The 24,643-nt window shown below is 39.0% G+C and overlaps 1 protein-coding gene across 1 annotated transcript in view; it reads left to right on the top strand.

Moving 5' to 3' along the window:
• The window catches only part of LOC113128861 (alpha-1,6-mannosylglycoprotein 6-beta-N-acetylglucosaminyltransferase B-like), a 121,373-nt gene that overhangs the window by 23,836 nt on the left and 72,894 nt on the right, over window positions 1-24,643 (top strand). The window contains exons 3-7 of the mRNA XM_026304460.1: window positions 9,882-10,032; window positions 16,981-17,090; window positions 20,130-20,206; window positions 20,762-20,941; window positions 23,236-23,400. Of these exons, the coding sequence (XP_026160245.1) occupies window positions 9,882-10,032; window positions 16,981-17,090; window positions 20,130-20,206; window positions 20,762-20,941; window positions 23,236-23,400 (683 nt within the window). The remainder of the gene's footprint in view (window positions 1-9,881; window positions 10,033-16,980; window positions 17,091-20,129; window positions 20,207-20,761; window positions 20,942-23,235; window positions 23,401-24,643) is intronic.

The following is a 24,643-nucleotide window of genomic DNA, read 5'->3' as shown; positions in this document are numbered from 1 at the left end:
TATTTCTATTATAACATTTATTCTTTCACTTTATTTACCTGTTGGGTAGTAATATAGATAAATGGGTTCAAATGCAGGTTTTTAGTCATTGTTTTTTTTCTTTTCTTTTCTTTTTTTACATCAAACACTGACAGAGGTCAGAACCACTGTCACTGAACTCATTTTAATGACATTCCCCTATTAAACAAAAATAGTAATATTTGTGCCACAATCATGTCATATCAAAGTTACCAGAATTACCATTTTTCAGTTTGATGACAGTTCAGGTAACTCTAACTTGACTTTTGACCTAAAAATTCAAGTTAATTTCAGCCTGGTATTTTCTCAGAAATAAATCCTTAGTGACCTTTGAGACATGCCACATTTGCACTGGTGCAAAAAAAGATGTATCAGGGGAGGCCCTAGCTTTCAGGAAGAGATATTACATAGGGATCTCCATCTAGAGCAACTTGGTGGCTGATCTGTCGCTTCATTTATGTCAAGTCAAAGATAATGACCGGATTTCAGTACATGGGTATGCTGTTATATTCTCAATGGATATTTAAACTTATTTCTATACCATAATTGCTAACAAGTCATTAACACTAACATTTCCACATCACTACAATCCATCCCATACGTGGTATTTATCCAATGAGATAACCACAGCAAGCAGACACATCCCTGTTAGTTTCTTTCTGCATAGTCTTTCTTCTGTTTGACTAAAGATGATCTGACATCTGCTAATATGCTCACATACATGCACATTTTTGAAGGCATTATATCCAGATAAGCACATCCAGTCACACAGAACAGCAACACAAATTTCTCATTCTAATTTTGTGTGTACCTCTATCCAGTAAGCACTCATACACATGCTTTGAACTCTACCTCTCCATCTCTGCCAAAGTACAACACAACAGTGTGTCACGTTAACATACATTAACTGGAGCTGTGTATCTGTACTGAAGCAGTGAAAGTCAACAGAAAATGCTTTCTGAAAGACAGGGAGTTGAGTAGGTGGAGGAAATGATAATGAGGTCCACGGCTTGTGTCTTTCAGTGTTGTCTGTTAGGATGTTCTCTCATGGATTGTGTGTGTGTGTGTCTGCATCCACAAGGTAGGGACTAGCTTTTAAATTCACCAGGGTCACCATTCAAACCAGAAGATAAACAGTGCACTCCTCCTGTGTAATACCAAGAAGAAAAACGCTATTTAATGAAGATAATTCCTTGTTTTGTATTCCGCTTAAAATTCAGATTTTAAACAGCTATCAACTCGTTTGATCACAGTTTCATCAAAAAGCAAAAACAGTCACGTACAGACAGATTAGTCTTTCCAGCTGCATGTGTATATAGAGTTTGGTCTCTATTGAAATGTTGTTTATTATTATTTGTCTAGTTCAAGGGCTTTGTGTATTTGTGTATTGTATATCTTCTGTCAAAAATAAGTCAGATAGCCAAACAGTAGACATTAAAGAGTGACAGAGAGTAAAAGATAAGAAGTAGAAAATATATTTGTTACGAATTGGTGGTGGTGATGATGATAAAGGAGGAAGGAGAGGTAGGACCCAAATGCAGACACAAGCAGGCTTTATTTACCTGGATTAGCCAGGCTCGGGGACCAGAACTCAAAATTCACATCATAGCAATATTACAGATAAATGTGGAAAATATTAAAAAAAATATAAAAATGTGCAAAGTATTTTTTAAAAAAAGTATTATGTCTCAATTTTGACAGAAAAGTGAAATTCAAGTGAAGCATCTTAAATAGGTCTGTTAGAGAAGTAAGTTTGGGAAAGGGGGATGAATAAATATAGTCATAAGCAGAGTCTTCATCCCTTTCTCAGTCCTTTTGAAACAGGATGGAGAAGTGACAGAAACTGTCAGCCATAGCAGGCATTGTAGCTGTGTCTTTTTTGTGTATTTTAATATCGTCTCATCTATCCCGTCTCCTTTCATCAAATCCAATTTGCTTTGACATCACTAGATGAATGAGAAAATGTCAAGGCCGAATTAACAACACATATTTTAAAAGCTCAACAAAGAAGATTGAAAATTAAGATGGACCAAATGTTTTTCCCCCACCAGCACCAACTGGTTCTATTATGTTCTCCGCTGTGTGATACAAAATATCTTATTGATCATCCTGTTATTTATGGTCTTCCATTTTATTACATTGGGTTTTAGATCAGTGATATTCCTTGTTTACTTTATTTCCAGCATGATACTTAACTTCCTTCATGCTTCATTTCCTGCATTTTCATTTTCCTAAGCCCCTCTCGCACTTTCATTCCAATTGTGCAACAGAAAAAAAGCTATTCCCAATCATTTTCTGTCTGCATTCAGTTCCTTAGCTAATAAACAGAAGGGCTCCTGCACCATAGTAATTAAACTGTATGTAATTTGCAGTAATTGAATGTGGATGCAGAAACGGGGAGAGGAGATGTACTGGAGATTAAAGTGGTAGCAGAGCATTAAGCACTCTGTCTGTCTGTACAGCTGAGGTTTGAGAGAGGAGTTTTACCTCTGATTTCATTGTTTCCTTTACTGCAGATGAGAGGGCTGGTGAAGTGTGGAGGGAGGATAAAGAATTAAGTGGAGGAGTAAGAACAGGGCAGGAGGAGGGTAAGGATGAGAGCCAAGCATAAGGATAAATGAAAAGAAGGGAGAGGTTTAGGGAGAAGTAAAGGAGGAGGATGAATACAAGCACAGGTACATTTCATGTGACAATGCATCTTGAGATAAATCCTGGAGCTGATGATGAATAATAAGAAACAGGCAGGACACCATGACAGCACCCATGGGAATTTTACTGAGACATGGCTGCATTTTTTGAGTTACAGCTGGAAGCCCTGCATTCAAAAAACCCTCGCTGAGATGGATTATCTCACACAAAACGTTTATGAGCTTGCAGATTTACTGAGCACTGATGAAACATCTCTATATTGTATCATGTAATACCAGAAATTCAGGTGTTAATTCTTTGATTTACAGCCAAGACAGACAGTTGTTTTTTAGATATTAACCTGAAGGTGTAAAATGATATCACAATTTTGTTTTGGGTAGCTGGATTTTCCTGTTTAGAAGCCCTCGGTCACGTCTGTCATTGTGTTTGTGTGTCTGTGTGTGTGTGTGCTCTTGTGACAAAATGGCATCGGTCTCCAGTTAATTTAGCTGTGTCAACTCCCATCCAGCAGGCCCTTCTGTCAGCATTCATCAAACCACAAATGGTTTTCTTCTCATGAATATGCAAACTTCACCCATCCCCCTTCCCCAGCCAATCAAACCACCATCCTGTTCTGGCATGCATAATACTTTGTGTGTGTGCGTGTGTGTGTGTGTGTGTGTGTGTGTGTGTGTGTGTGTGTGTGTGTGCGTGCGTGCATGCTTGCGTGTGTGTGTGCACGCACATGCGTGCGTGTGTGTGTGAATGGTTCAGTGCATGCAGCGGAGTGTGTGCACATGCCCACACGAATAAGTTACTTATCATGCATCCTCTTAGAAACCACATTCACAGAGATAGTTGTACAGACACACACAGAAATGATTGGCTGACTCACTGTAGGAAGGATTATAGCCATCTCGCGAACCCACCACATATCAAATGATAGTTTGCTTCAAGACAGTTTAATTTTTAAAGACAGCTCGATCGTGCTTTAGATGCAGTGTGGAGACAGGAAAACGTTTTCAAAGTGCCACAAGTCTGCTGCAGGAGAATACTCATATCTCACTTCTTTCAGGTGCGTTTCCCACCTTTAGGTTTTGTAGTTTTCAAAATGCTATTTTAATGGCATCATTGGTTTGGAAGTTCTAGGCTGTCAGTATTAATTACTCAGTGCAGTTGGGCTTTGTAATCCAGATCTCAACACCCCTATAGTACAATGTATTGGAGCGCACATGCTGTTGTGTTGCTTTGCATTCATAATTTGTGCATTTTAATTAAAAAGCCATGCGTAAAAGCAGCACAATCTGCCTCTTCACCATGCTGTAGAGTGCCCTCTCTCTGCCCTCTGTCGTCTTTGCGAATATAAACACACACATATAGACACACAGGGAGCCAGAGCACCTCGGGGCACAATCACACACTTTTAATGGAAAGAACCCCACTGCTTTAAAATCTTTTTTTCCTCAGCATTCAACCATAATGGAGGGACCCATTGTATTTCACCCTGCACACAGGACCTGCTTTAGTCACAGACATACTTATATACTGTAGAAACCAACCCCTGCCTTTTTTTGATGGAGCGGTTGACACAGACATATGATGTTCCCAGCCTGTGTGAAATGTGCATTTTTGAAGTTAGTGACATAAGGGATTTGGTGGAAAGAAGTCGTAGTTGTATTTTATTGTGTGACCCTGTCTGTCATTTCCATTGCTACAAAGCCAAGTAGATGGACATGCTGTGGCTATTTCATGAACTTTTTTTTTACAAGCATTCATACACACAAACAGTCCGCACAGAGACACTACATTGAGTTATTGTATTAATTTTAGTATTCTCAATGGATCCTTAGTGAAGCTGCATGGCTGGTGAATTTAATTTTCAGTCACTAATGTTGATTGTTCCCACTGTCTGCTCAGAAACTCACACACACTCACACACACACAGTCTCCTTCTCAGTTTTCAGTAGTCCCTCACTAACAAGGATTCTGTTCACGCTTCATGCATTTCAGTCCTCAGGAGAAGTATGATGTGCCGTGACACTAAATATTCAGTCCAATATGATAGCTAAAGCAAGCCGCTGTGCATGCGTCTGTGTGTCTGGGCACGCGTTCTGATTTATTCCAACCCATGCCAGTGGGGGAAGCCAAACACAGCATGAAATGGTATTCCAGCAGCTTGGTCCTGTTCACTGCTTTTACTCTCATTGAATCTTAAATCTGCGTTTATCTTACATAAACACAAACAGGTAGCCAGTCAGAGAGTGTGGCAAATCTACTGAAGTCATGCCTCAAGGACCATAAAAAACCTGTTTGACTTCTTGAGAAAATGTAGTTCATAGATAATCCAAAACTTGCATCAAGTGTCTCATTAAAGTAAATTAGAATTTTTTTTGACACTTCAGAAGTTCACACAAATTTATTCTTCAACTTTGTCATTTTCGTAGCATCAAAGGTTCCACTACAGCATCATTAGGACTGCAGGTTAGTGATCATCCATCCATCTGTTTTACCAAAGGGCAATTTTGACAATAATAACACAACACAATGTAATTAGCACAACTCATATATTCACTATAACTTTCTATAAGTTACTGTACTTTCCATGCATACTTTGTGGTGCATTTCAATATAAGTTTTGCTATAACTTGTTAATTTTGATATTTCTTTGTAAATATTGTATTGTAGCACAGTGTGTTCAGCAGGGACCTTAATATAACAGTATCAATGTGTCATAGTGCAAGTGAAATAATCGCCAAGACTATTTGCCATGCAGGTGTTTGATGGCAATTGCAGTTTCCAAATGTGCAAACATAAAGTCACAGGGAATGAATGAATGAACAGTTGTGGCCTAATGGATAGGGAGTTACCTGAAAGTTGCAGGTTCGAGTCTCAGGACCGGCAATTGTCGATGAAGTGAAAAGCCTAATACCATGACTGAGGTGAGACCCTTGAGCAAGGTGCTGAAACCCCAAACGCTCCCCGGGGCAATGGCTGCCCACAGTGCAATTGGAGATGGGTTAAATGCAGAGCACAAATTCTGAGTATGGGTCAAAAGGTTAAATCAGAGATAACACCATCAGATATCAATCAGAAAGGTTTCTGTAATATAATGAGTCACTATTTCTCCTTTACATTTTCTCTGATCACTTTCACTTCTTATGCAATTAAATATAATCCGTGGTGTCAACCTATGGCCTGTGGTTTTCATGGCATTATGCATATTAGACCTAAATTCTTTGGTCCTCTCATCATGTAAGTATTAATTACTACTGCAAGTCAGGCACCTTCTGATTCCACTCAGGCCCTTTTTATTTCAATTTATTTCTCTACAATTAGAATTTAAAGGCATCTAGCTCTTTTATGCACAGTAAATACAATGAAACCTGTTTAGAAGCTATCATGCTCCATCAAAAATATATTAACATTACTAATCATAAGATTTTTTCCCCACCTTAAAGCAGTTTCTTTTGCCATGCAAGGTCTTTCTCTGATATCAGAGCTTTTTATTTTACTGAGCAATCAGAATTTGTCAATACCCTGTCTAAACAATGACCTAACCTCTTCCTGTTAAAGTCCATTTGTGATCACTGAGATCCTGATCAGAAAAAGCTTACAAACAATATCCAGACTCAATATAAATACTCAAATGAGACATTTGGCTTTTAATCTCAATTCTTGTCTGTGTTATTTTTCTCTATTTCTGACTCTGCTGCCATCTTCTCCATGCTGCTGCAGTTTCATCTCCGTTTTGGTCACGTGCATTAGATACACTCTCTATGGCCGCAGTGTCCTTCATTACACATATATCACAGCAGTAAGATTTGAATGAGGCTTCATCTGATGACGGAAAATAAGGGCAGTAATTGTCTATAATGGTAGAGCAAAATTTCTCGTCTTTTATCAAGGTGCACAATGACATCAGCTTTTTAATGGCAGCCCTTATTTGCCATTTGAGATCCATGAGAGTCTGTGACTAATTTTTCACACAGAGATTTGTGAAGAAACAAAGACAAAACAAAGAACAATAAGCCCCATTACCTGAACAGACGACTAGCACATATCACAGATCTATTTGTTAATTTTTGGAGCTTTTATACCTGTAGGTTTTTTATGTTACCATTGTGTGTGTGTGTGTGTGTGTGTGTGTGTGTGTGTGTGTGTGTGTGTGCGTGCGCGTGCGTGCGTGCGTGCGTGCGTGCGTGCGTAAGTTGTTGGTTGTTTTGTTTTTTTTCTAGCAAATCAAACAAACTCTAAAAGTGCGGCTGGCTCAGGTCAATGCCTTTTCTGAGACTTTACCAGAATTATAAGTTCTGTGAAAAAAACACTAAAATTTAGACAGAGCCTTATTTGTTCACCCTTAATCATAAATTATCATCTTGGCTATTCCTTCAGTTTGCTTGACCCTTAACGTGGATGTCATCCATTATGAGCCAATCACAAAGTTGTCACCCAAATGACCCAATAGTGTAGCCTGACACAGAGATCCATCGCAGGCAAAGGACACAACGCTGTCAGTCTCAGACCAATACATCTGTTGCTGAGGAGATAGCTCACTGAAGTTAGGTTTCTCTCTGCTGCTGCAGGATATCAAGGCAGGCAGTGACCTTGCACCAGAGCTGTTAGGCATCGGAGCCCATTGGCTGTAATTGCCTGTCAAACAGCAGACATAGGGTTTGACAGAGTGGTCAGACAGTGTAATCCAGGTGTTTGCAGTGTCAATATGAGCCCTAGCCAGTGCCCTGATGGGAGGCTGGAAGAAAACACTCTGACCTTCGTGTCCTGAGCTGTATTTGGCCATTTACTGCATAATGTGTGTGTCGCTAAAGAATTAATGTTGGCATCAGGTTGAAGTGGACAGATTTCCGTTGACTCTTTACTCTTGACTCTTTACACGTGTGTGACAGTGTTTGGATTGTGTTGGTTGTAACTGCACTTGACATTAAAATGCATCTAGAGTGTACACACACTGAAATTAGCTTTCCATTACTGAAACATATTATCAAGTCTGCAAAACAATTTTTTATGAACACTTCATATTTCCAGTTTGTTGTTGTATTTTAGCCTTTACATTTTCTGACACCTGCTTGATTTGTGTTTGCCTCCTTGTTGAATTTGTACACATAGTTATAGATCCACTGATAATGTTTTATTGAAACTGCTCCATATTCCTGGCCACAAAGTAATCCAGCACAAAACCGCCTTGATATCTATAAGTCTTTAAATCCAGTTTTTGTATAGGATAAACAAACAAGATATAACATATTTAATTAGGTAATTAGTAAATGAATTCATTAGTTGTTTCCAGTTTTTAGGCTAACCGGATCCTGGCTATAACTTCATATTTACCTTTTATTCATGAGGGTCATATTGATCTCAAGCTCTTGGCAAGATGGTGAACAAGTATATTTATAAAAATCCTGAACTATTCCTTTAATGTAGGAGTGTTTCTGACTGTTGTTTTTATTTATTGTACTTGATCAACTAGTTGTTGATTCCAGGATGTTAAAGTGCAGTAGATAAAAGAAGTGATCTAACACCAATATATATGCTATGAATAAAGCTTTCTTCCATTTTCACATTTCCACATTTAAAAAACAGCAGCTGTTCTTCTGTATAAGTGCATAGTGACCTGTGGGAGTCTGAATGGTGATATTGGTCTTTTTGTAGGTGCTCTTCTGTAGTTTCTGCTGTTTGCCTTTAAAGACTCAACCATTACAGTTAAACTGAGGTGAACAAACCTGTATAGTTATCTGTGCATTTTGCTTACTAAAAGATGCCTTGCTCATAAGAGGGAGCAAATTTCTTACTTGAGTAACATTTATTCTCTATTTATTTTGTGTCTGTGTGTTTTTATTTATTGTAAGAGCACTTAAAATAATGAATTAAGCATATATACATTAGGTAATAATAAGATAATATTAAGATAATAATAAGATTAATTCTGCAAAGGCATATGAGAAAACCATCTGTGTCTCCACCTTTCAGTCCCCATCCTTGTTCTGCTCTGGGCCATTATGATAGACTCCACAGACACTCTGACCCTGCCAGCATCAGTGTAATTATTCTAACGAGATCTGGTACACCTTTAATGCAGTCAGAGTTTATTTTACCTCTCTCCCTTATTGCCTCTGCATCTTTGTGTGAGTGCCCGTTCATGTTAAGACGAGTGCATTCATCCTCACACATAACATACACAGCCACTCGTCTCCGTGGCCAGAAAGCCCTTTCTGCTGTGCTAGATGAGGGAATTAAATTGGCCGTCACACAGTCACAGACTTGACAGAGGCAAGAAAAAGAGACCTTGGCATAATTAGGATCTGCTTTTCATAACTCATAGCCTCGGTCTCTTCTCCTATCAAAGAGTATCAAAGGATATAAAGGTAAGCCCATATTCAGACATCAGACTCCAGAGTGTCTGGGTGTCTGGCCTGAACAAAACCCAGTTTATAACTAGCAATCAGAATAGAGCACTGGACGACATGCACATCTGTAAGCAGAGGAAATGAGAGATCAAGCTAAAGATAAATAGGTTAAAGACTAAGGATTAACAGACAGGCTGAAGTGAAGAGGCGATGGTGTTATTATGGGAATGAGCTGTGTCATGGACGATGGACAAATTTTTAGAAATGGGACAGTCTTTTTGTCAGCATAATGGGAGTTTGAAACAGATGCAAGAAGTGTAATATGTGTTGTGTTAATAAGAAGCAAAAAAGAAGTAAAAACAGTTTGACAGATATGAGGAAAAAAATCAAACTTCTGGGATTTTTCTTGGGATGGCCCATTTACTTATTCTTGCTTACATGACAGTTTTTATTTAATTCTTAAATTTTGATTTATGGGAGTAAATTCGATGAATCACATGTAGCATTTTTGTCATCTGGGATATGAAACAAAAAGCATTAACATTAAGAAAGTAAAGGGAAGCGTTAGCTTTTTAAGTAGATATTTACTATCAAAAGAAGTCTGTTTTTTTTATTGAATAAAATAGCAGATAGCAAAATACTAGTAAACACAGACAGAAGGTTGATTGTGTTTTGTCACAAATCTCACAAAGAACCTTTACATTGTTTGCTACATGGCAGCAGGGAATGAGCTTTTCATCTGCATTGCAGACAGTTGTCTGAAACAAGTGCAGAGCCAATCTCCACAATGTGCTTGCTGTTCTGTGCTGTTATGTACTCCACCTTCCACCTTTTTATTCATTTCTCCTTTCTCCTTCCATTGTCTCCACTCAGTGCTAGGAGGCGTGGAGTCACGTGGTGTGCTGAGGAAGATCAGTGACATGCTGGAGGTGATTCTGAAGAGGATGGACAGCCTGTCCAAACTCGACAACACCTCCACCACTGATGCACGCCGCCTGGATGAGCTCAGCTCCGCTATCAACAGGTATACTCCTTTTTCCCTTTATTTATTTATTTTGCACATTAAAATCTTTCCTTTGTAATACCACTGGTTATAGTGAGATTCACACCCACTTTGTTTAGTCTTTGAAATCTTATTTGAGAATATTCTTAAATTGTCCTGAAACTATAAATTAGATGAGTTTAGATTAATCTTCATTTGTGGACAGCACATTTATTTGACAAACTGCTAATATTGTTGTGCTATTATAGTTAAGTTATTTGAAAACATTTGACATTATTTGTAAGTGATGTCCCAGTAAACGTACAGCACAAGTACACACCCAAGCAGTCAAGTGTAATTTATGTTCAACTGGCAGTAATAAAACTTGTTTATCTTACTGGGGTGCTGTGGCTGAAAATAATGCAACCGTATGCTACCAGAGATAATCCATGTCAGTCATTCATACTTTGAATTGCTGCTGTAAATGGACAAGTCTTATATAAACTTGCTGCTATTGCTTTTATCAGACTGCTCCGCTTTTTGCCCTCATACCACCAAAACATTCAGTTTTATTTTTCTGTCTCAGATTCTGACTCCTTTCATTCACAAACAGGCTGACTAACCTCAGTGCTGCAATTGATGATGTGATACGAACTGACAGAGCTGCCCTCACTTCTTCAAACCTTGTTAAATGATCCCGGATAAGCACTAAGGTTCTGATCTGCACAGAGACACTAGAATGGATGAGTCTAACAGTCCCGGTGTTGGAGTTTACTGCAATCAATGTCTAATAATGGGCTGTTTAATGTATAAGAAGCTGTTCTACTCTTAGGCCACGCCGGAGGAGAAGTGCCCTGCTAAGGGTGTAATGCTGTGTATTATCACGGACTGTCAGTATGATGGTACATGCTTGTGGAACTGTTAGACAAATCAATTTTCAGTTACTGCCTTGATGAAACTAGTTTCAGTGGATGTAGGGTTATGGTCAGGGTGTAACTATGGTCAAATACAAGGCCTAAAACCTTTGCTCTGTGACTACTGTTATTTTTGCCCATTGTTGCCCAAGCTGAATGTTATTCCAGGTTTATGTTGTGTGGGATGGGGCGTAGAGATCTCCGCGGTTATGAAGTGTTCCCACCTTTACACTATTCAATTGACTCTTTATATTAGTCCTAACAGGTCAATTTTCACATTGACTGTATCACTCTGCATGCTGTCTTAGCAGACTTGTCCTCGTGGAGGTAAAAAATAGTGTTTATGATCAAAATAGCTTTATCTTAGAACATCTTAATGTCTGAGGAGCACTGAGCAACTCTACAGAAAGCCAGGCCCCTTTAGCTTGACTAGTCTAGACTAGAATTTCAGGTCTTTACCAACAAATCTTCACCCAGACATAAACTTCAGCTACATGCACTGTACTTTGTTTAATTCTTAGATGAAAAGTTGTTCTCTTCAACACCAGTGCTCTGTGAATAATAGAAAGTCAGAATCGGAGAACACTGCAAAAAAATAAATAAAGAAGAAAATCCATTTTGTTTTGTTCTGAGTACAGTGCTGTTTGGTTTGGGATGAATGCCTCCTTGGAGTGAACAAGCTATTATAGTTTTAGTAAGAGGACTGATTCAGGATACAGAATGAAAAAGACATTGACTAAGGAAGCTCTGGTGGGCACGCGCACACACACACACACAAACATTTTTACATTTATACAGTTATCTTTGTGAGGACACTCATTAAAATAATGCACTCCCTAGCCCCTTACCCTAAGCTTAACCATCTTAACAAAATACTTAACCCCAGCTCTAACCTTAACTTAATTCTAACATGAACCCTACAAGCCTTTTAAAGCTGTGTCACAAAGTGAGGGTTCACACTCAAACTAGTCCTCAGTTTATGTCAATACAAGTACTACTTCTCTGGATAAGGTTCATTTGTTGGCTGAAGAAGGAGAATGTTTATGCATGTATCTGTGTGAAATAGTGCCATGTGTGTGGTTATCTGTGCATTAGTCACTTGAGGTGACACTTGTTAAAAACCAACCTGGGCATGAGACCAGGGCACAACCATGACTGAGTGCATTGCCTGCAGGATTAATGGTCACACATGCACACACACACACACACACACACACACACACACGACTGTCACAGCAGTAATGACCCAAGTTTCTCTTCCGTCGGGTGATTTTCATTCCATCACTGGTTTCCCTGCCTCCATGTTTCCATCTTTTTCTTTCATTTTACTTTTACCTTGACTTTGCTCGCTTGCTGTCTGTGTCATTTCAACTATGTTTTCCCACTGCTCTTTCTCCTCCTCTTGCACACCCACCATAATCAGAGTGTGTAAGCAGCATAGTTGGGTATGAGTGACGTGGTCAAGTGTGATTTTTGCCAGCAGGGTGAGGAGAAAATGAAGACTGAGCTTTATAAAAACATCTCCACAACCCAGGCCAGTCAGGGATATGCCAACAGAAAGACACACACCTTTTTTGATTTATTTAATGATTTATTTTTGCCCTAACTCACATTAATTTCCTGGAGACATGCGGGAGAAAGGCCATGTCCCCACAGTGTAAGTGTGTGAACAGGTTTCAGTGCTCAAAATGCAAGTAATACCAAAGACACACTCACACACGAGGCAAGAGTCTCATCTCTGTGTGAGCTTCATTGGTGTTGACACACTTCTGTGTTGCGGCGAATAAGACTTGATGTCTGAGGCTCCAGCCTGTGATTTGCCCACGGGGCAGCCACTCGTTAGAGCAGAAAACAGTGAGAAAATAACGAGGAAGGGAGGGAAGGACAGGGACGTCAAAGAGCCTGAGAAAATGAGAGAGGGAGAGGTGAAGGAGGGGAAAAGGATGCAGAGGTGATTCACCCCGTTTTGCTGTGTAGCGGATGAGGGGGGAGATTGCTAAGTCACCCCTGAGGCGTACGCTTTCTGAAGATCAGTGCTGTGGCTCAGCTTTATGTACTTCTCCTCCCTGAAGCACCAAACTAAGCTTTGTCAGTGACAACCTTTATCCTGGGAGGCCTTCTTTTCCACAACACTCAAGTCAATACTGTAGCTTTACTCGATGTTGACATTAACAAGACATGTAAATTCTTCTCTTTTTATCATTATTTTTCTCATTTCTGCTGCCAGACCAGTGGAGAAACAAACAATGGAGCAAATGCTGTTACAAATAAATAAATAAATAGACAGACACAGCCGTAATACCATTTTCTCATGCATCTCTGACCTTGGACAGCTTTGGTTAATGTGATGCTTCTAGCTGTGCTGTTACCTTAAGGCGATGAGCTCATTAGACAAAAAAGAGAAATAATAACCTTTTTTTTAAAACTTTTTAAACAATTTTTCTACTTCTGTTTGGCGTTTTCTTTTTGTTATTTCTCCTCTGTCTGTACTCTTCTGCCGTTTTGTCTTCTCTTTGCTCTTCTTCATTTCTGTTTTATTTCCCTCATTTGTAAAAGAACCAGCTACATTATCCAAAGCTAAGATGCTTTATTGTGAATAGCATGTAGCAGTGGGCCCTCAAATATGTATATCCTTGTAGACTTTGATCATAATTGACATTTAATATTTCAGTCAAGCTGTTATGTTGGCTTCCATGCGAAGGCGCTGAGAAGTTCTTTGGTATATTTTTTCCTTTTCATAACAGGAATGTCCCCCAGGACTATTATTCTCTGGATAGTTGATCGCCTTCTTTTTTTTTTCTCCTGTCTGTTTTTATTTCAGTTTTTTCTTGACCCCCCCACTGTACGTTTCTTTCTCTCATTTTTCCTTGCCCTCTTTGGATCTCTCTGTGCAGTCCTCTCCTTTCAGTCTTTCATCCATTTATGGCTCCTCGTCCTTTGTGTGTTCGTCTCTAGGGATGAGTTCACATTGCAGCCAACATTAGGGGTCATTTTAGAAGTTAAAGCCTCTTACAGGTCAACTTGCAGAGTCACAACCACCCCCAACCTCACCCCCAATGAGAGCTTTACAGTATCAGGGGTCAGTGAGATCACCGACCAAAAGATTCAGGGCAAATACATTTCAGCTTTTATAGTGCAGGTATCATTACAGCTGTAATCTTCTAAAGTTTGTGAAATGTATATAATTATATAGTCTAATATAATGCTTTCATTGTCAGACAACCTAATAACTTTCATTAACATGCACCTTGTATTTGTCTCATGCAGAGTGGAGGAGTGAAATTATAATTAGTTCTGTCATGAGCTTTTATTAAGATACGTGTGTTTCAAGGTGCCTTCACACTGACTGGATTTAGAAACATTTATTTACACCACAGATTTTTTTCCTTTAGTGTCTGGTAGCTGGTGAATGTGAAAAGCCGTTTGTGGGTCTTGATAACCACAGTGACATGAAAATTTAGTTGTGTTCTTTCGACAACTATGGCACAGAATGCAAAACTAGCCCTCAAAACCTAGGAAATTATTCCAAGGCACAGCTACAGTATGTAGTAGCTGGTAGCTGGAGATCAGCTATAAAAACCACAGTTTGCAGCCATGGCAGGGGTGAATGTCAACACCTCCACAGTGTCATGCCAGAAAACAGATGACTGCTCCCTTCGGGCTGGGACAGAGTCACTGCTCACTGAAAAGGTTCAAGCATCTTGTTCTTAATGCTGTTATGGTTTGGCAGCACCAATAATGCAGACACTCATGCTGAACAGGCAGCTCAGCCTAAAGGTGAAACTCACCATTTGCCAGTCAATCAATGTTCCAGCTCCAACCTGCGGCCATGAGCTTTGTTTAATGACCAAAAAAATTAGATCATGAATACAAACTTCAGGAAAGACCCATTGCTTTTTGGCACTGAAGCAACCTATTGAGGTGTGAACATTTCATTTAGATGTGTCTTGGAAACTTCTCTGTGTTATATATTCTAGGCAACAGTGGTACATTGGCTTTGCGCTGTTGCCTCACAGCAAGAAAGGATGACCAGTAGAGTTTACATGTTCTTCCCATGTTGATGTGTTTTGTTTTGTTTTTCCAGGCACTCCAGCCTCCTCACACAGTGCAAAGACAAGTGGGTTAGATTGATTTGTGCCTGTAAATTGCCTGAAGGTCTGAATGTGAACATGAACATTTGTTTTTCTACGGCAACTGTCAGCCCAGTGATAGATGTGATCTGTCCAGGGTGTACCCCACCTCTCGCCCAGTGTCGGCTGAGATTTACTTCAGCTCTTAATTCCTGGGGGCTCCAAGTGGTATAGATAATGGATGAATAGATGGATTTCAGGCATGTCCACCTTGGAGGAGAAAATTAGGAAGACCCAAAGCACAGACAGAGTATATATCCCATGTGGCCCAGAAATACCTAAAAATACCTGGGTACACCCCAGGCAGAGCTGGAGGACATGGTTAGAGACAAAGAAATATGATATACCTTGTGACCGGACCCAGATAAGTGTGGAAGATAGATGGCTCGATCTGGGAAGTGCTTAGTGTTCAGTAAGGAAGCAGGGCAAATTTTTACATGATGTTATTTTCACATAAATTTCACTGGATTGGATTGTTTGTGGAAATCTGTGCTTATTTACCATCTATTGTGTACCATCTATTGTTTTGTCAATGGGTTAGACCACCAGTAAACAAGCTACTTGTTACGACTTTTTTAGAGGTTGAAATGTTCCTGTAGGATGAGAAATCACCAACAGTTCAACCATCTAAATGTCCCTTATTAAATTAAAATTATATTGAGGATCGCCCCCTTAATGTGTACCATGCAGAATAGCATAAATAGCCAGGATACGGCAAGCAAAGCTTTATCCTATCCAACAAAAATACTGCCCATGACATAATTTCACATTTCAAAACATTTCTATATTTTGAAGACAGTTATTTGCCCTGAAATATACACGCACTGGAAAATAATGGCTTCTCTGTTGTACTGAACATATTAAAAGGGATGTAAACACACATAGTGCTGCTTACAAATGACACAGAGTTGTTAATGCAGCATGGAGACCGCCTGTGACTTTGATAACAGCCTCCTTTTTTTGTTTACACTTTGTAAAACAACAAATGCACTTTTGTTGTATTTTTCTTAGGTCCCATGACACTTTTTTATTCATTTTACACAGCTGCTGTTCGTTTTTGCACATAAGCAGACTTGCATTTCACTCACCCATAATAATAATTCTGATCGTTGTGCATTATGATTCTGCATTTAATACCATCTGCTGATTAAACACACACAAATGAGCACAATGCACAATGAAACCAAGTCATTAAATGGACATGACGGGCACAGCAGTGTAAGTATTTGTGTACGCAGGCTTGACTTTGCATGTTGTGCAGCCATGCAGTCTGAGGCGTTGAAAATGTGAGGATGCATTATGCAGAAGTACTTTGAACACACAAGCAGAAGCAAACTCATACACACAATAAAGACATACACATTGTCTTTATGTGAATGGGAATTCTGTCACTTTGCGGAGAGAGTTGTATTAACAGCACTGGTTTTTTTTCTCTCTTTCACGCTCCAATCTAGTGTCTGCCAATTTGCATCTCCCACTAACACTTCTACATCTGCTTGGATGTAAAAATGGAGAGAGAGAAAGAAGAGAAGCAGAGACAGAAAATACTGAGACAGAAAAAATACAATGAACTGAAAAACTAGTGAAAGAAAGGAATAACTGAAGAGTAGTGAAACTAGCCTATGACTAGTGATGGAGGAAGAAGGTGAAGTGGGGAAAGGTCTGGAGAGGAATACACTATTGGGAGAGGTGAAATAAGTGATGAGGTTAAGTTTTGGTATAATGAATGTTAGTGACAGATAAATGTTTGCATGGGTGTGATAGTCTCTTGATTACAGAAGCACTTGCCTTTTGTCCATGGCACCGTTTTTTCAAGTTGCCAAAATTTGTTTGGCAACAAAATAAAAATACCTGCCATGGTGTGAAATGCCTTTACCTCTTCTTTAACCTGCGATTGTGTGTTTTGTATTGCGTGTGTGTGTGTGCGTGTGTGTGCGCGCGTGCAGGTTTCAACCAGCCAGCCTGGTGGAGAAAATTCAAGCTATTGCCCAGAATGTCTCCAACATGGCCATCAGAGTGGAGCAGATATTGCAAAACAGCATGGTGCAAGGAAGAGGTACAATATCATTATCTTAACTGCAATACGCCCTTTGTTTGCAATATGTTTACATGAGACTTAGTCAATGATACCAGGAGTGTATGACTTCTCACTAGTCTAATCTTACAGTCTTATCTGGCATATTTCACTGTCCCTCAATTTACTGTAGATTAGACATAAATACAAAGAGCCAGATCTATAAGCACAATTACATCCCAAGAACTGTAGATAATTACATGCAGCACATACACGCATAATCAAACGATCTCATCTGATCAGTCTCACACTGAAGTCATTTTGCAAAATCTCAGTTTATATACACAACCAGACTGTCATATATAGTGAATTGCTTTTGCTACTGTCCTCTAACATAAAATACAAAATAGAATAGAATAAAATAGAAAACATTTGCAAGGAAATATGATAAAATAATTAGACTATCAACATCTAAAATACAGTTACAAAGTTACATTAGATGGCATTTATTTTGTGGATGCTTTTAGCCAAAGTGACTTACTGTATAAGTGATTAGCTTTATTGTTTCAAAGGGAAATAAAACACATTTGAAAAACATAGACACTGAAACAGTCAGATGCATAGTCCTTACCTGGCAGACACCCAGTGCCAGTGACAGCTCACTACATATGGTGTTACACAGGCAGAATACAGGAAAACAAACAGCACTGAACAGAACATGATACTGCACAACACTACTACTTTTTACAGAACAATAATGTGATGTAAGAAACTAATGTTAGCATATGTAACATGATATAAGCAATACAGCAAAAATTTAAATACAATAGTTACTACTAATTAAATAAGAAGTAGAAATAGGACCGATGGATGTTTGTACAACAAGGAGCCCTGAAGTACCAGAAGGTAAAAGCTGAAATTCAGCGTATAGGGCCACACAATAATTTATTGTGTCTGGTTACAGATTGCTCATAAAATACACAGAGAGGTGAACAAATCACAGAGTTGAAGTGATGAATCTCTTGGGAGTAGATTGTAAACTAAGATATATCCATGTATTAAAATAAGTCACTCAGTCTAAAGTTGAAGCACAGCTGTTACGTATAGGAGAAGAAGGGAATACAAAACAGATCTGCAGAGAAGCACACGCACATGCAAATGCGGATCTCTAACTGATGTTTTCCACTGACAGAAATCATCTCTGAGCTCCTGCCAAAATACACCATTTCATTTTGTGAGACATATTAAACCATAAGAACAGTATCAGAACAATGTGCAATTGTATCAGTAAAGCTACAAGTGTTAAATAATATCAAGATATAAGAGATGAGAGCGCACTGCAGTTTTTCTAGCTTTGACTTAAGTCAGCATCAGTAGGATTTTATAGCTAGACAGCAGATTAGTTTTATTCTTTTAATCTCATAAGAGAGATAAATCTTGTGCATGCAGGAGTCTGTGGTCATCTGTGTATTGCTTCTATTCCAACACTTGTTTTTAGCTCTTTTGCTCTTGCACATTTTTAATCCAAACCTAGATAATACTGAGCTTGTGATAGTTCAATGTGCACACAGACAGACATCATACTGTATAACCACATTATGATCATTGTTTCGCCCTTTTGTCCTCTCTCGCTTCTTCTCTTGACTGTAATTGCCCAACTCTTTATATGGGATTAAATGAGCATCACATCTCCTTTTGTTTCTCCTCACTGTATCTGCAGAGACGACAGCACACGCCAAAATGAAAACACTGCCGTTTTCTCTAATCACAGATGAATTGAAACACTGCAGGCAGACTTTATTATCATACGGCTCAGTGGCGGTTTATTTATCTCATGGTCAGGCATGTGCGAGAGGGGAACAACAGGAGAAAGAGAGAGACTCGAGGGAGAGGACGTGATTAGAATTTCCTCCCCCTCAAGCAGTGACAAGGCTTTTTTGTTCTGTCTTGCACTAACAGGAGTCAAGTTTTGGTCTAGTTAGTTGACCACGTTTCCCACTGTTGCTACAACAATTGCTATTGTAGTCACATTTGTAGGCAGTGTGTGTCTCGTGTGTTTTCAGTCGATGGAGACAGGCCCTGGTGAAGACTTATGTGGAGAAATGTCTGTTTTTCAATAGGCAAATTGCAAAGAGACGGTATCTAGAGAGAAGGCAAATTTGTTGATCTAGAGAGAGAGGAGAGAGAAGGGAGTGGTTCCAAAGACAGAACTACCCTCAGAAAATAAAGCTGCTTTGGTTCCTTCACGGACAATATCATTTCAGTTCTCTCCCTGTCACTCTCTTTCCTTCTTTCCCTCACATCAGCAGTAGAGAGGCAGTTAACTAAGTCAGTGGAGCAATTAATGCAGTGAGTGCAGGCTAAGTGAGCAGACGTGCTTGCTAGTATAACCCTAGGATGGTTGGCAGCAGTGGGAGACAGGCTGAGCTGCTTTGTCAGGCCCAGTGAATAGTGTGCACTGCAGCAGAGCAGATATAGCACGACACTGCAAAGGAGAAAACATGTTGATTTATGAGCATCGACAGCACATATGGCATCCACTGGAAATGATGATGTTGAGGGAGAAAGTGAATATCAGCCTCAAATGCCCACAGGTGAGTGGAGAAATGCTGTAATGTGAGTGAGACTCTAACCTGGTGGTTCTGAGCTGATGAGTCAGACAATTTTCAGTTGTTTTTGAAGGTTAATTGATTAAACATGAATTTTAAAGAGGTTTTGACATCTACCACCTGCTGCTAAATTAACTGATAGATAATATTACACTGTTATCTTTGCTGGCAAATAAATAGTTAGTTAGTGAGCTTTTACCTTTCCTTTTTCTGCCCTATTGACCAGAAAGGTGATGTATAAATAAAATTGGATCTTTTAAGAGCCAGGGATCTTATCAACTAATGAAGCAACAGTAAATGCAAGTAAAGCAAACGCAAGTACCAGTAACTTGTATTTCACTCACAACAGGCATCAATGAGAGTGGATTCTAGTGTGTCGCTGCATTTTTTTCTAGAAGGTGCCCAGCCTAAAGAAAATATCTATTAATGTTTTATTATCTAAGGTAAAATTTCATTCACTGTGTTTTTTCAGCAGTGAGAGATGCGACTTCAAGCCAGTGTGAAGTACCAAGAGACCCGCGCTTCCCAGAGTGTCCTGGGAAGGTAGATGTAAGTGTCATTCTCTTTTGGTTTCGATTGTCATGGAACAGCTGATATTATTAAGCTTTTTCTTTTTTTTTTTTTTTTTTTTTTTTTTTGTTGCAGCCATTAAGTGGTTTGTTTGCACAATAAACTGGTACACTGTACACTGCTAATAAAGTTGCTTAGGATATTATAAAATTCATGCTGAGCCTTTTACCACCACTAATTCCTCTCCAGTAACTCTGATGCTTTATGTTAACTAGCATCGTTTGCAATATTATTTGATTAAATTATTTGAGTAGCTCATTAGGCAAAGTTCAAAATCCCTAACCTGTTTTGGGTTGTGTGCAAGTTAATTACTGCATCAGTAGCTTACCTTCAAAGTTATATTATAATTATTCTTGTTTTTGGCTGAATAATATAGTCTTCACAATCTAATGGCAAATCATCTGTGGTCCTAGCGGATGTTGTGACAGACAATATATAATAATTGCCACTGCTCTTTTCATTTTTAATGTGAAGTGATACAGTTTTGATTTTCGAATCATATATTTACACCATATGTATTTATGTGTCTTCCAGTGGATGCGTGCACGCTGGACGTCAGACCCTTGCTATGCCTTTTATGGTGTTGATGGTTCAGATTGCTCATTCCTCATCTACCTGAGTGAGGTGGAGTGGTTCTGCCCCCCACTGGCCTGGAGGAACCACAGCAGCCCCCCTACACAACGTGTACAACAGGCAAAGGCTCCCAAGAGACAAGTGAGTGTCCCAAATCACAGCATAACTATGTTACTGCTGACATCTCAGACATACTGTGCATACTGGAGATGTCCCAGCTGGGGTTTTTCGGCCCCAATCCAAGTACTTTAACGTTGACTTTCTGTCACTCTGGGGTCGATCATCTATGTGACACATGACACACTGTATTTCTAATAAGCTGTTCTGAAATGTCTTATTCAAAATGATTATATTTAAACGTTTAAATTATTCACACAATATGAATTAGGAAAGTCCCAATCAAGGTTTTCACCCAGAATCACCTGCATCCAAGCAGCTCCTTAATGTTTTAGTTTTGTTGTTTACAAACTAAACAAACTAAAAATATGTTTATCACAGCTCCAACTTAATGCACCACTGATTTTCATTTGCTTTTTAACAAAATAACCAAACAAACTAACATATTTTTTAAATACTGTTATGAGTAATGTAATCACAGTCCACTTCAGAGTGGTGTAATAGTTTAACATTCACAGTAGCAACAAGATGTTTCACTCTGTTGCAATTAGTGAGTAAACATGTGATAATTTAAAATCTGCCTTTTTACACATAATTAAATTCAACTGCAGATGTTTGATTCATTGTGTGTTTGCTTAAAACAGCCATAGAAATCAATAAGGCCACTAGTTCAACTATTGCTCGCAAAGTTAGGTTAAAGTGCTGTAGTACAAAATAATGAGGACTGGAGAGGAACAGTGAAATTCATAAAATACTGTATAAATTAATGCAGCTGGTAATTTGGAGCACCCTCTGCCACATTTCATTTCAGAATGTAAAATGTGTGTAGATGATTTGTGGAAATGAGATAAATGTGTGATACTTCTTTTTCCTGGTGCACTCTGAATGAAAAATAACTATGTTCACACCTGGAGCCAAACAAGTCTGTGACATCACATGAAACAAAATCTATGGTTTTACACCATAACATGAAAATCTCTATTGTTAAGTTTCAATAGGGAGAATCAAATGAGGGAGAATAACAGCCTTTTTGGTGCAAGAGTATGAACAGTCTGTTCCTATTTCTACTTAATTGTTAACCTTCATCTGACCCAGTTCACCCTAATGCACCCTTCACTAATTATAACAGGCTTGATCGCCCTTGTCATTCTCCTCTATCCTCTGTATTTGTCAACACTGACTTTGAGGTCATGGAGCAATCCAACATTAATTTCCTATACACAAAATGAATACACGCTAACGCAGTGTTGATATTTTATCTTATCTATGTGCGGTGTCTGTTTACTCATTTATTACTCTGTCAAGATGTTATCTTAGCTGTGGATGCATTTAGAGATGAATTATGACAGTCTTTCCTAGTTCACCATGCTGAACTTTAGGAAGACACTAAAATTATTCTTTCATACTTTTACTTTTATATTGCCTGACCTTTAATTTGATAATAATGCCCTCACATTGGTGGCACAGTCCAGCTAATAGAGCCCTCTTGGGTCAAGCCCTTACAGTGATAATAAGCTTCCTTTAATATATTGTTCACCAAATAAGGAAAATCTTAACAGTAAACACATATAGTGAATATAATTACTGGTGCTGTTGTTGTTGTTGTTGTTGTTTTGCAGGGGCTGTGTGTGTGGTTTCACCTTGCTTTGTATTTTTTATAGTGAAGTTTATATGTGGCAGCAATAAAATATTCAGCAAGTAAAGCAGAGTGCCAGTGTAAATAAAGACGGATATCTCCATTATTACCCTGTGACCTAAATTAGTGAATTGTGGATTACTGTATCTTGCACACAAACAGTGCTGAGCCAGGGCTGTTTTGAGAGCAGGCAGACCTTGATTGTTTGTAGCATTAATTAGAAAAAGCACTGCATGTTGTTGTAACGTCTTTCCACATTATCCCATGACCGGGTCAAATAAAGCCAGCCTCAAGGAATAAAGTGTGCTAAGTTCTCCAATAATAACATTTCTTTTGAAATAGTTTTATAAAATGTCAATGTTGATAAATCAAATGTTGCAACATAATTCATTTCTCGTATAAATCTGTCCTGCACAATAATTACATACAAGTGTAACATTAGGTGATGTTCCTAAACCTGCAGTGCAGAGTCTCTTACTTACTTTCAGTTGCTCTGCAGTTCAGACTGGTTTAGTAACATTCTACTCTAATGGTGTAATGAGGTTTTCATACTAATTATAACAAAACCCTCACAGTTTGAAGTTTGGAGAAGTCAAAAGTTTAACCAGATGAAAAGAGGATCACTAGAGTTCACAAAGACCATGAATGTCAAAACCAAATAACACGTAAATCTGTCCAACAGGCTGCTTTCCGCACAGACCTCTCTGTTCTGCTGGACCAGGTTGGGACAGGAAAGGAGTCCCTCAGCTTCATGAAGCGCAGAATCCGCCGTCTTGCACAGCAATGGGCAACAGCCGCCAACCACCTGGAAGCCAAGTTGGAGCAACGATGGAGGGACCAGAAGAAGGTAAGGGACAGATGACGATGGTCTGCTACCTCTAGCTGTCTTAGAATGAAGCAGGTTGAATCTGTGTTATTTTCCTGTGTTGAGGTACTGAAATAACATGTTTTTTCATGGCTGAATGCAAAATGCAGCTGAGAAAACTTTGCGAAATCAGTAACAGCAAAAGCTTAAATGGTTTGAAGACAACTCACAGCTGCACAGCTTTTAGAGTATTTAGATTACAAGACTCAAAGTGATCTATAAAGCCATACAGTAAAATGAGGTGTCTGAGGAAAAAGCATTTAAAATATAAGACATTAGGTATGGAAAATACTGAAGTAGTGAGGCACAAAAACCCTTTTTCAGATGCTTCCTGAATGGTCTCCATTTTGAGTGATAATAGCTGGCAGGAGAAGAAATGATAGAGGAGGTAATGATAAGTTGTCATCTGTTGCTGCTCTCTGCATTCTTCTTCTGTAATCAGTGTCTTTATGTATCAGCTCAAAGTTGTTTCCAAAGCTGTGTGCTGTAAAACAAGAATTTCCTGCAACATCATACTGTTAAACTGTGAAACCTCATTTCTGGGGTTAATGCTGTGCAGGATGGACTTTGCTACTTCCAGCTTGTAGCCGCAGATGGCACAGACTTAGTGTGAAAGGATGCAATGATGATGAATGACTGCGATTAGAAGAAGAAGAAGTACTTCATTAATCCCCAAGGGGAAATTCAATTGTTACAGCAGTTATTCTAATTTAAAGTTATTAAAATTAATATTATTTAAATATTAATAGTAATGAATAAAGTAATTAATAAAGTAATAAAGTAATTTGCTTGTATGTAGAAAAGTAATAAAGTAATTATTTATTTTGGGGGGTTTGTGTATGTGTGTGCGCGTGTGCGCGCGCGTGCGTGTGTGTGCGTGTGTTATTGTTTATATTGTGGAATTATAGTCTTATGGCCGTGGACACAAAAGACTTCCTGAACCTCTCAGTCTTGGCTTTAGGAGGAATTAGTCTGTGGCTGAATGAACTTCCCATTTGCCACAGTTCCTCATGAAGTGGGTGGGCAGAACTGTCCAGTATGGAGTTTATTTTGTCCACCATCCTCCTCTCTGCCACAGCCTCCAGACTGTCCAGTTCCAGTCCAACAACAGATTTTGCCTTTCTGATCAACTTGTTTAGTCTGTTGGCCTCACCAGCCTTGATGCCACCTCCCCAGCACACAACTTCAAAGAACAGTGCACTCGCTACTACAGACTGATAGTAGC

The sequence above is a fragment of the Mastacembelus armatus genome, chromosome 1 (assembly GCF_900324485.2).
Source record: "Mastacembelus armatus chromosome 1, fMasArm1.2, whole genome shotgun sequence".
In the NCBI taxonomy this organism is placed as follows: Eukaryota; Metazoa; Chordata; class Actinopteri; order Synbranchiformes; family Mastacembelidae; genus Mastacembelus; species Mastacembelus armatus.
This window is presented reverse-complemented; position numbering and strand designations above follow the sequence as displayed.